Source organism: Anomaloglossus baeobatrachus, chromosome 2 (assembly GCF_048569485.1).
Source record: "Anomaloglossus baeobatrachus isolate aAnoBae1 chromosome 2, aAnoBae1.hap1, whole genome shotgun sequence".
Lineage (NCBI taxonomy): Eukaryota > Metazoa > Chordata > Amphibia > Anura > Aromobatidae > Anomaloglossus > Anomaloglossus baeobatrachus.
The window spans coordinates 536,630,421-536,642,964 of record NC_134354.1 but is presented as its reverse complement, the minus strand read 5'-3'; the positions used below and the strand labels follow the sequence as shown (position 1 = coordinate 536,642,964).

At 45.6% G+C, this 12,544-nt stretch overlaps 1 protein-coding gene across 2 annotated transcripts in view; it reads left to right on the top strand.

Annotated features, from left to right (window-relative positions):
- The window catches only part of LOC142291810 (serine/threonine-protein phosphatase 2A regulatory subunit B'' subunit beta-like), a 140,154-nt gene that overhangs the window by 86,545 nt on the left and 41,065 nt on the right, over positions 1-12,544 (top strand). For both annotated transcript variants that reach the window (XM_075336635.1, XM_075336636.1), the window contains one exon: positions 3,793-3,978. In XM_075336635.1, the coding sequence (XP_075192750.1) occupies positions 3,793-3,978 (186 nt within the window). The remainder of the gene's footprint in view (positions 1-3,792; positions 3,979-12,544) is intronic.

Sequence of the window (12,544 nt, the reverse complement as noted above, 5' to 3'; positions counted from 1 at the left end):
TTCTGCCCACCGCTCTGCTGGTGTCAGTGAGTGGAACTTGAGTTTTAATATTCACCCTTTTTGCCCACCCACCCCTCTGCCAACGTCATTGATTGGAACATTTTGTCAATGAAAAATTCATTTTCACGCTCTTCCACCGCCCACCTCTCTTTGCCGGTGTCAGTGATTTGAAGTTGTTAATGAAAACATTAATATTCCCCTCCTTCCCCTCAATCCCCACCCTGTGCCGGGTGTTACTGATTGACTCGGGCTGCAGCATTACTGCCAGAAGCACAATGCTCGCACTGACCGGCATCTCTCCTCACCGGAGCGTGACAGCTGCATGGAAATACACAGTGATATACTCGAGTCAGAAGAACCACCGGCCACTGCGAGCATTGCTCTGCGATCCTTGAGCAGTTATATGGCAGTCGGAGTGAATCAGTGACACGCGGCACAGAGGGTTGGGCGGAGAAGGAGGTGTTTATCCATTTATTCATTAACAAAAGTTCCAATCACTGATGCCGGCAGAGGGGTGGCCTGGAATATGGGTGGAAGAAGAGGTGAATATTCATCTTTCTTTCATGAACGGGCAACCCAATCACTGACACCAATACAAAATATAAGACGCACCAAAAAAATAAGCCCTAGGGCATCTTTTGGAGCCAAAATAATGACACTGCCCTATTTTCAGGGAAAAACTGTATTAACAGCTGATTGATTGATTGGGGTGACGAGTCAGACCTCCATTGATATTGCCGAACTAAGTCATCAATATACTGTGACATTCCTTCTAAATAGTACCTAAAAAATGTTTCTGAAATTTGTAATGTTACAGATCGGTTCCCTTTTAATAACAAGATCAACCCCCTCCGCCCCTCCTTGCCCCAAAAAAACGTAGCATATAGGCAAACAAGTCTTTGCAATTTATGTATGTCCACATACCCCTTTCATTTTCTATCTGTTGTTGTCACCAGGTTTTTGCCAGCTAATCTGAGAGTATCATAATGTAGAGACGGTGATGCTGATTCCAGCAATGTCACTTACTGGCTGCTTCATGTAGATTTGATAATCTCCTCTAATAATAAAATCACTGATTAATCAGCAGGACTACTTAGCCTGCTGTCAGGTAGTCCAGCATATTCATCAGCTCTGTATAACCCTTCCCCCAACTGACAGATTTCTGTGTACACGGTATATTGGCAGAAAGCTGCCAATCAGTGATGTGGGTGGGGTATACAACTCCACATTCAAATAACTACTAGATCTGCAGAAAAGAAATTATTTTATCAAAATTGACAGCGGCCACACAAGTGACATATCGCTGAAATCGGGGTCTCTGTCTCTGCTTCATGCTGCTCTCACATGGGATAGCAAAAACCTGCTAACAGATTCCCTTTGTTTTCGTGCGTATGCAAATGGGGCATTAAAGTGCTTTGAGTGTGACCAAGCATTGAAGGAGCGTCTGCCTCCTGAGGTTGTTTCCCCACCCAGCACCAGCCTCTTTAGTTTGCTATCTCACTGCTTGTGCCAGGTATGGAAATTAGGCGGTAAGCTGTCAAGCCAGATTTCCTTGTCTGGCGCCCGACTTCACCTAGGCAGTGAGTAATCAGTCAGTGTTGGGAGGCAGAGACTTCAGTGCCCTGTCACGCCCAGAGCACTGAACAGCCCATTTGCATATTTATGTATTTTACTTGTATAGCACCATCGTATTCCTCAGCCCTCTGTAGACCTTATCATCATTGTCCCCATTGGGGCTCACAATCTAAGTTCCCTATTAGTATGTCTTTGGAGTGTGGGAGGAAACCGCAGTCCCCGGAGGAAACCCACGCAAACACAGAGAGAACACACAATCTGCTTGCAGATCTTGTCCTTGGAAGGGTTTGAATCCAGGACCTTAGCACAGTAAAGCAAAAAATGTTAACCACTGAGCTGCCTCACCCTATGAATGGAAGTGCAGCAACAGATATAAGATATAAAGGTGCTGATTCATCTGCATTTCAGATATCTACATGGCCATATGTATGGTTTGGGGAAGGGGGAGGGGGGTTGAACTTATGGACAGATTTCCTTTTAAATTAGTAAACCTAATGCAAATGTAAAGAGATGCTAAATCCTATTAATTGGCTTGGTATCTGTTCTAGAAGGAGGATTACAATTTTCAAAAACTGAAATGTTCAATAGAATTTAGTGTATGTTTACATGCATTGAATAAAAGTAGTTGTTGTTTTATTATACTATACCAAGAACTTTAAGGGTACATGCCCCCAATCTGGACATGCTTTATAGAAATCTCATGCCCACTGTGCTCCTTTTTAGATGCTGCGTAAACTCTAAGCCACAGCATGTCAACCCGGATTGTGTGCATGGACGCTGCATTCTGCTGCAGAGAACACTTGAGTCTCCGCAGGCACTGCAGAGTCACTGTGAAATAGCAGTAACTCCCCTGCGCCTGCACACATTAAAATGTAAGACTGAGCCCACGGATGGGCAAAAAAGTACAGGGGAGAGACTGCATGCAGAAGGCGCAGGCATGGGATTTCTGGCCACGCTCCTGACATCACAAGCACATACTAAAGAGAAGAGGAGGAGATATTGGTGATAATGAACGGAGGCAGGCTTATCTTCCGGGTAGCACATGCCCCATAGCCCGGAAGGTAGATCATATAAAAAATCAGCCCATCATCCAGGAGGCATACAGGTATTGCTAATTTCACCTGCATGCCCATATTAATAACTAAAACAGCGCAAAAGGATGACAATTCCCTTTTAAACTTTTTTAGCTACTTGGATACTTCTTTATGGAACCACAACTAGGGCTTATCTTCAGGGTAGTTCTTTATTTTTGGGGAAACTGGGTAGAATAATCTACAATAAAAAAATAGAAAATAATGTATCACGATCTGCTTTTTGTTGAGGTTTTTAAATGCGGTCACTGTAAATGTTCAGATGCAATCTCACAGGAGGACAGACTTTTTAGAGGATTTTGCTATCAGTTTAGTCTTGAGTTTTGTGCCCAATTTTAATGATCCAATGCATGTGATTGAGTATACCTGTTGGCATGCCTTGGGATCTATTGATTTCTATATAACTCCATAATGTTCATTATTGCAGTAGTCTGTATTAGTAGAGTCAAACGTCCTGTACTCCAGACGGATACATTGTGGCATATAAGACTGGTCACAATTGTATGTACCTCTCCCTAGAGAGTATTGCACTCTGCTTTTTCACTGCTTTATGTTTTCTACTAATTCCTTATCAGATATATTCATTTATAAAAAGATAGAGCTTTTAATTGACTTCTCATCACAGAAAAAAAAAATATCAGAGATCTGAATCTTATTATAGAAAAAGTGTCCTTAGGAGCCCCGGTTATAGGGGAATTTAGTCCCCTTTAGTGACACGTCACTTGCGTAGCTAGTGTTGATCTGCTCAAACCCAGTAGCTTTACTATCCTGGACAGTCATAGTGGTGATCATGGGGTCCAGTAGAATAAGAATTGCCAATGCTTCTAATCATAATGTAGCGTTCATGGAGTGCTACATAGCCTGTAAAAGGACAGAAGCCGTAACAACCTGCGTCTGTCTTCTTCTTGGGGTCCCTAGCTGTGTCAGACATTGTGAGACTAGACCTACAACTGCTAGATTGCAGGAGCTTTAAACCTGCTCTGTAAGTTTACAATTCAACCAAGTGCTGTAAATATATGGCTTGTCCTTATCTTGTTAATGCTTACATGCCCTTTATCATTAAATTTAATACAAAATTGCCATTATTTCAAATAAAAACTGTTTCTCGCATTGTTTATTTTATTAGGTACAACCAAAGAGAGAAGAACCAAGGACTCCTACCCTAAGCCAGCACATTCCAAAATTTTATTTTCCTAAAGGGTGCCCAAAAGCCAATATTAATGTGGATAGTATCATTTCAAGGATTGAGAAGACGTTTTCTACTATTCCTAATGAGCGGGCAAGTCTTGAAGACATGAGCAAAGTAGCCAAGGTATTCCAATTACTCCTTCAATTGTGTAATGTATTTAGATGAACTGTTACATTAACCTCTTCCAGACCAAGCCTTTACCCCCATTCCTGACCAGGCACCCTTTTGGGTTTTTTCGCACATATGGATTAAAGAGATTTAAACATTTTTATTTATCTTTTTTTAATTCAGACAGTCAAGAATTTTGCATCTGTTTTTCATCTTTGGTCACTCTCATGAGTTTTTATTTACCGTATATACTGGTGTATAAGACGACTTTTTACCCCCTTAAAATAATGGCTACAGTGGGGGGTCGTCTTATATGCCGGATATACGGGGGGTGTGTGTGTGTGTGTGTATAATATATAATATATATATATATATATATATATATATATATATATATATATATATATATATATATATATATATATATATATATATATATATATATATATATATATATATATATATATATATATATATAATGTACACTGCAGCGTCCAGGGGAGGTGGGGGCAGCAGCTCTAGAGCACAGGGGAACGCTGCGGGCTGCAGCCTTTGATCTCCTGCACCCGCTCATATAATATGCACAGCCGCTGTCCATCTCCAATGGTGCTGAAATCGCACGCAGTGAGGGGCTGGGACAGCGGTGCATATTATATGAGCCTGCGTCCCAGTGTGATCGCACATGCCCACCCCTGTGTTAGATTTGGCCCCCAGGCTGCTGCTCATTCTAAAATAAAAAAGCTTTACTTACCCCTGCAGCGTTTCTCCCCGTGTCCCTGCTTCCACTGTGATCAGGCAGGCAGAGAGCTCAGCCTGCTGTGCCGATCACATGACCGCACTGAGAACCAGGAAGTGGAAGAACAGAAGCACGGAGCCAGACAGGAGGGAGCTCAGCGCTGGAGGAGATGAGGAAAGAGGGTTTTATTTTACTTTGGGCAGCAGCCTAGGGGCCATATCTGACACAGGGGGACTTGTGCGATCTATATAGGGGCCATGGGCAGCACTATGGGGGCGATATCTGACACAGGGGGACTTGTGCGATCTATATAGGGGCCATGGGCAGCACTATGGGGGAGATATCTAACACAGGGGGACTTGTGCGATCTATAGGGACCATGGGCAGCACTATGGGGGAGATATCTAACACAGGGGGACTTGTGCAATCTATAGGGGCCATGGGCAGCACTATGGGGGCGATATCTGACACAGGGGGACTTGTGCGATCTATATAGGGGCCATGGGCAGCACTATGGGGGAGATATCTAACACAGGGGGACTTGTGCGATCTATATAGGGGCCATGGGCAGCACTATGGGGGAGATATCTAACACAGGGGGACTTGTGCGATCTATAGGGGCCATGGGCAGCACTATGGGGGCGATATCTGACACAGGGGGACTTGTGCGATCTATATAGGGGCCATGGGCAGCACTATGGGGGAGATATCTAACACAGGGGGACTTGTGCGATCTATAGGGACCATGGGCAGCACTATGGGGGCGATATCTGACACAGGGGGACTTGTGCGATCTATATAGGGGCCATGGGCAGCACTATGGGGGAGATATCTAACACAGGGGGACTTGTGCGATCTATATAGGGGCCATGGGCAGCACTATGGGGGAGATATCTAACACAGGGGGACTTGTGCGATCTATATAGGGGCCATGGGCAGCACTATGGGGGAGATATCTAACACAGGGGGACTTGTGCGATCTATATAGGGGCCATGGGCAGCACTATGGGGGAGATATCTAACACAGGGGGACTTGTGCGATCTATAGGGACCATGGGCAGCACTATGGGGGAGATATCTAACACAGGGGGACTTGTGCGATCTCTGTGCAGGCCCCACAGAGCAGCAGAGTTGTGTGTATTTGTCTGTATGTAGCAGAGTTGTATGTGTTTGTCTGTATGTAGCAGAGTTGTGTGTGTTTGTCTGTATGTAGCAGAGTTGTATGTGTTTGTCTGTAGCAGAGTTGTGTGTGTTTGTCTGTTTGTAGCAGAGTTGTGTGTGTTTGTCTGTTTGTAGCAGAGTTGTGTGTGTTTGTCTGTTTGTAGCAGAGTTGTGTGTGTTTGTCTGTTTGTAGCAGAGTTGTGTGTGTCTGTTTGTAGCAGAGTGTAGTACCATTGTTTCAGTCCAGTTGTGGCTTTATACAGCAGGGAGGAGCATTCCTTGCTGTACTAAGTGAACATTGGAGCGATTGATCTGTCAATGGCCCTTTAAAAACATTATTGTACGGCTCTCGCGGAATTAAAATTAACATGTTGCAATCAAAGCCGACTTTTTTTCATTTGGGAGCGGGGTAGTCTTATACAGTGAGTATATCCCAAATTCTATATTTTTAGGGCAGAAGTTGGGGGTCGTCTTATACGCCCAGTCGTCTTATACGCCGGCATATACGGTATTTATTTTTTAGGTCAAATTAAAAAACTAAAATACATTAAATACTAAAATACATTTTGAAATATTTCCCCCTTTAAGAAATATATTCTTATATCTGACTTGTTTTGTCGGTTTTTTGTTTTTTTTTTCTTAGCAATGCAGGATTAGTAACAGCAACTTGGATTGACAGTGGCATTTATATTTTTGTTTTTTTACCTGTTCTTTTCTTTGTTTTACACAATGTGTCCCCTATAAGGTCATTAAAGGGAACCAAACATCAGGTTTTTCGTGTATAAGCTGCAGCCAGTGCAGTACTGGCACTATCATGCACGTTGTGTACATACCATCAGGGGGCAGCTCGGGTGTTTAGGCAGCGAAATCCAACTTTATAAAGTTTGAAAATTCGTGCTCTTTTTGATTGACGTGTGCACCTCTGCTGCTAATGTCCGGGCGTGTTATGCACGTGTTCCCCACCCCCCCCACCAGCCTGTTCCTCCCTCTCTCCTGATGTCCGGGCGTGTTATGCACGTGTATATCTGCCCCCCCCCCGCTGCCTGTTCCTCCCTCCCTCTGGCTGCATTTAAATTTCCCTCTTCAGTGACATGACGTCGGAGTTGGCGCCTGCGCATAGCACTTATCTCCGGCGCCATGTTACTGAAGCCCGCTGTACCGTGCAGCCGGGTGCACGAGAGGGCGGCGCATGCGCCCTCGCTTCTTCAGATCCCGTTGTGACCGCGGGAGCGCGCGCGGTTACAACAGGACTGGAGATCAGCTGACAGGAGGACGCGATTGCTACGCTACCAGCACAGCAGCCGCCTAGGACACCGGGGCTCAGGTGAGGTGAGTTCACAATGCTGTGTGTGTGCCCCTGCGTTGACCTGAGCTCACCTTCTGAATGCCAGGTCACCGTAGGAAAGCACTCACAGCTGTGTGTGTGTGTGTGTGCGCGCGTGTGCGCAGTGTGTGCGCACGCAGTGTGTGTGTGTGTGTGTGTGCAGTGTGGGTATGCAGTGTAGTGTGTGTGTGCGCACGGTGTGTGTGTGTGTGTGTGTGTGTGTGTGCGCATGCAGTGTGTGTGCGCACGTATTGTGTGGTGTGTGTGTGTGTGTGTGTGTGCGCGCATGCAGTGTGTGTGCGCACGTATTGTGTGGTGTGTGTGTGTGTGCGCGCACGCATTGTGTGTGCACGCTATGTGTGGTGTGTGTGTGTGTGTGTGTGTGTGTGTGTGTGCGCACGCTGTGTGTCGGGTGTGTGTGTGTGTGTGTGTCTTGAATCCAGGCCTGGCATTACTGGAGTTTCCTCCGGTAGCCAGTCTGACACTGCACTGAAGTGTGTTGGTTTTTTTTTCACATGATATTGGATCCGGATTGGACGGCGCGGGACCCTTGACCCAGGATTACTGCGGAGGGGGATTCTTTATTTCAATAAAGATGGAGTCACTAATTGTGTTGTGTTTTATTTCTAATAAAAATATTTATTTATTTTTTTTTTTTTTTTTCTCTTCTCTTATCTTTACTAGAAATTCATGGTGGCCATGTCTAATATTGGCATGACACTTTGAATTTCGGGCTTAGGGCTAGCTGATAATACACACCTAGCCCTAACAACATTATTACCCAGTGAGCCACCCGGCATCAGGGCAGCTGGAAGAGTTGGATACAGCGCCAGAAGATGGCGCTTCTATGAAAGCGCCATTTTCTGGGGTGGCTGCGGACTGCAATTCGCAGCGGGAGTGCCCAGAAAGCATGGGCACCCTGCACTGCGGATTCCAATCCCCAGCTGCCTAGTTGTACCTGGCTGGACTCAAAAATTGGGCGAAGCCCATGTCATTTTTTTTTTTTTTTTTTTTTTTTTTTTTAATCATTTCATGAAATTCATGAAATAAAAAAAGAAAAGGGCTTCTCTATATTTTTGGTTCCCAGCCGGGTACAAATAGGCAGCTGGGGGTTGGGGGCAGCCTGTAGCTGCCTGCTGTACCTGGCTAGCATAGAAAAACATGGTGAAGCCCACGTCGTTTTTTTTTGGGGGGGGGGGGGCGGGGCAAAAAATCCTGCATACAGTCCTAGATGTAGGAAAACAAAACAATTAATTTATTTTAAAATGTTTGTTTGTTTTTTTTAATTGAAACAAAAGGTATTGAAATATTGAGAAAATGTACAAGAACTTGAGCAGCTTTGCAGACAACTCAATGGCTATGACAGCACGCTGCATCTTTTTTACCTGTGGTCACAGAAACACAGCTTCTGACCAAAAATATATGAAAGATCAAGATTTTGGCCGCGTTTTTGTTAATGCATTTATCAACTCCTTAACAAATCCGTTTAAATATTTTCCGTCCCTGCACTCATTTTGGTAATCCACACTGGCAGACGCAGATAGCCAGCAGCGATCAGCACAAATGTCAGCTGATTTGTGCAGCTGACGTGTGCCTTGCAGGCGCGAGTGGATTCGCTATCCACCTGTACCTGTCAACCCCTTAAATAGCACTGTAAAAATCTCACAGCGCCATTTTAATGGCGATCGCTTTATTCGCATAATCAGCCTCCACAGGAAGTCACGTGATGGGATCACGTGGATCTGATGGTTGTTGTGTTAGCATTGGGTCTTGTGATTACTCCTGTAGCTCACGTGACACAGGTCCTGTAACCAGCAGCCGAGTACTGCAGGTTACAGGAGATGAGCATTTCTCCTGATCTTAGCGGTTCTGCTCTGATAGGGAGAAAAGAATGAGTGAGCAGACAAAAACGCACCCGCGGGAAAAAACGCGGCAAAATGCGTTACCGCATTTTGGTGCTTTTTTGCTCACTGCGTTTTTGTGTTTTTTAACAGTGAACAATTCCATTAAAGATTGTTAAAAAAAAAAAGAATAAAGGTCTGATGTCATTTCCTTCAATATGTTCTTCATTCTCCACTAGTCTATGCAGGAGAGCAGACAGCTGCAGAACTACAAGGCTCAGCATGCTCCATCCATGACTGTATGCAGGAGGGAGAGGCAGGGGGAGCAGAACTACAAGGCTCAGCATACTCCATCCACTAGTGGATGCAGGAGAGCAGACAGCAGCTGCCAAACTACAAGGCTCAGCATCCTCAATCTAGGACTGTATGCAGGATTTTTTGCCCCCCCTCCCCCCCTCCCCTTTCCCAAAAAAAAAAAAAATTACATGGGCTTCACCATATTTTTGTATGCTAGTCAGGTACAGCAGGCAGGAACGGCTGCCCCCAACCACCAGCTGCCTATTTGTACCCAGCTGGGAACTAAAAAATATAGGGAAGCCTTTTTTTTTTTTTTTTCCTTCATGAATCTCATGAAATAATTAAAAAAAAAAAAAAAAAAAAATGACATGGGCTTCGCCCAATTTATGAGACCAGCCAGGTACAACTAGGCAGCTGGAGATTGGAATCCGCAATACAGACTGCCCAAGCTTTCTGGGCACCCCAGATGCGAATTGCAGTCCGCAGCCACCCCAGAAAATGGCGCTTTCATAGAAGCGCCATCTTCTGGCACTGTATCCAACTCTTCCAGCTGCCCTGATGCCGGGTGGCTCACTGGGTAATAATGGGGTTAGGGCTAGGTGTATATTATCAACTGGCCCGAAGCCTGAAATTCATGGTGTCACGCCAATATTAGACATGGCCACAATGAATTTCTAGTAAACATAAAAAAAACACTACACAGAAAAATATTTTTATTAGAAATAAAACACAACACAATTAGTGACTCCATCTTTATTGAAATAAAGAACCCCCCTCCGCAGTAATCCTAGGTCAAGGGTCCCGTGTCGTACAATCCGGATCCAATATCATCTGAAGAAGAAAAAAAAAAAACCTACACACTTCAGTGCAGCGTCGGACTGGCTACCGGAGAAAACTCCAGCAGTAATGCCAGGCCTGGATTCAAGACACAGACACACACACACACAGTGTGCGCACACACACACACACACACACACACACACACACACGCACACCACACACAGCGCGCGCGCACACACACAGCGCGCGCGCAAACACCACACACACAGCGTGCGCGCACACACACACACACACAGCGTGCGCACACACACCACACTGCGCGTACACACACTGCACAGAATCACACACACAGAGCACACACACACACAGACACACGGCTCTGGGTGCTTTCCTGCGGTGACCTGGCATTCAGAAGGTGAGCTCAGGTCAACGCAGGGGCGCACATACAGCATTGTGAACTCACCTCACCTGAGCCCCGGTGTCCTAGGCGGCTGCTGTGCTGGTAGCGTAGCAATCGCGTCCTCCTGTCAGCTGATCTCCAGTCCTGTTGTAACCGCTCGCGCTCCCGCGGTCACAACGGGATCTGAAGAAGCGAGGGCGTATGCGCCGCCCTCTCATGCACCCGGCTGCACGGTACAGCGGGCTTCAGTAACATGGTGCCGGAGATAAGCGCTATGCGCAGGCGCCAACTCCGACGTCATGTCACTGAAGAGGGAAATTTAAATGCAGCCAGAGGGAGGGAGGAACAGGCAGCAGGGGGGTGGGGGCAGATATACACATGCATAACACGCCCGGACATCAGGAGAGAGGGAGGAACAGGCTGGTGGGGGGGTGGGGAACACGTGCATAACACGCCCGGACATTAGCAGCAGAGGTGCACACGTCAATCAAAAAGTGCACGAATTTTCAGACTTTATAAAGTTGGATTTCGCTGCCTAAACACCCGAGCTGCCCCCTGATGGTATGTACACAACGTGCCTGATAGTGCCAGTACTGCACTGGCTGCACCTTATACACGAAAAACCTGATGTTTAAAGGGAACCAAAGATCTTTTTTGGGGGTATTGAAATATTTCTATTTTCTTATTTCTCCTAAGTTAGCAGCTTTCTCCTTACACACAGCGATCACATGTGTATGGAGGAGGAAGCGAGATCCTTCTATTCACAGCAGTTGTTTTGGTCCTGTGCACACATCGATAAAGTAGGCACAGTTGGTGATAAACAGTCTGTGCCTGCTCTGTGGGGTCTCCAGCTGCTACTATGCATTGACATTGTATAAAATCACTGTGGAGCAGGAGTAGGACCACCCGGATTTTTAAAGCACCACTACAGCATTTTTTCCTTTATTGCACCGATAGAGTCGTGCTTTAAATCTAAGTCCCCTGAGCCCTGTGTTATACTCCACTTTCGCCGCCGTCTTCTACCTTTTCCAGTAGCGCTCCAGTTGGTTTGCTCCGAAAAGTGACTAGCCAACAGCTCCGGATTTTCATGGAGCACGCCGGAGGTCACTCTTCAATGCAACTCAATGAGAGCCTCGTTCTGGCTCTCATAGGGATGCATCGAGCGCCTTTGACATAACATCTGTCTTCCGGTCAGTCAGAAGCTACGGGCACTAGAATTTGCCGCGGGATCAGAGAGTCGTCGGTAAATTATAAAAACACCGAAAGATGAGTATATACACAGGACAGAGGGCTTACATATAAAGCACCACTACAGCAGTGAAAAAAAAATGCTGCAGTAGTGCTTTAAAGTTTATGGGCGTTACAATTTTTTTTTTTCTAAATAATGATGGCTTATCCTTTTATAAGTCATCCTTTTCAGATCTGTGGAGATGTGACACTGATCACATCCAACCAGCACTGAGAATAGCTGATTGCCAGGCATGTGGCACACCCACGATCTGATATTGATGACTTGGCTTAGGTCATCAGGGTAAAAGTATTGGACAATCCCTTTTAACACTAGAAGTCCCTGAAATTTCGAGCTCCCCCCTGAAGTCCCGAAAGAGGGTCAAATGAACTGAATAGAACTAACTAGAAACTAAATATCTAAACTCAATGGAAAACAACTTCCTGTGGTGCGACAGTAATGGCCTTAATTACAGAACAAAAGACGGTGATTATAGGATGTTGGCTAAAATCCTTTAGGTCATTCGACCCGTCTCCTGGTTCCAAAGGTAGAAATGTTAAATGACCCCTCTCTGGGACTTCTAGTGTTAAAGGGTTATCCCATAAACATAGTATAGGGATAACTTGATGATCGGTAGGGTCTGATTACTGAGAACCTCAGTGATCTCGAAGATGTGGCTAAGCAGAAACCTTTTTGAAGTTAGCAGTGGCTGTGTATGATTACCACCCCTCCATGGGAGTCCTGTAAAATACCAAGCAATGTACCCGGTCTGTCAGGTCCATAGACAATGCATGGAGCAGTGGTGTAGATGTCC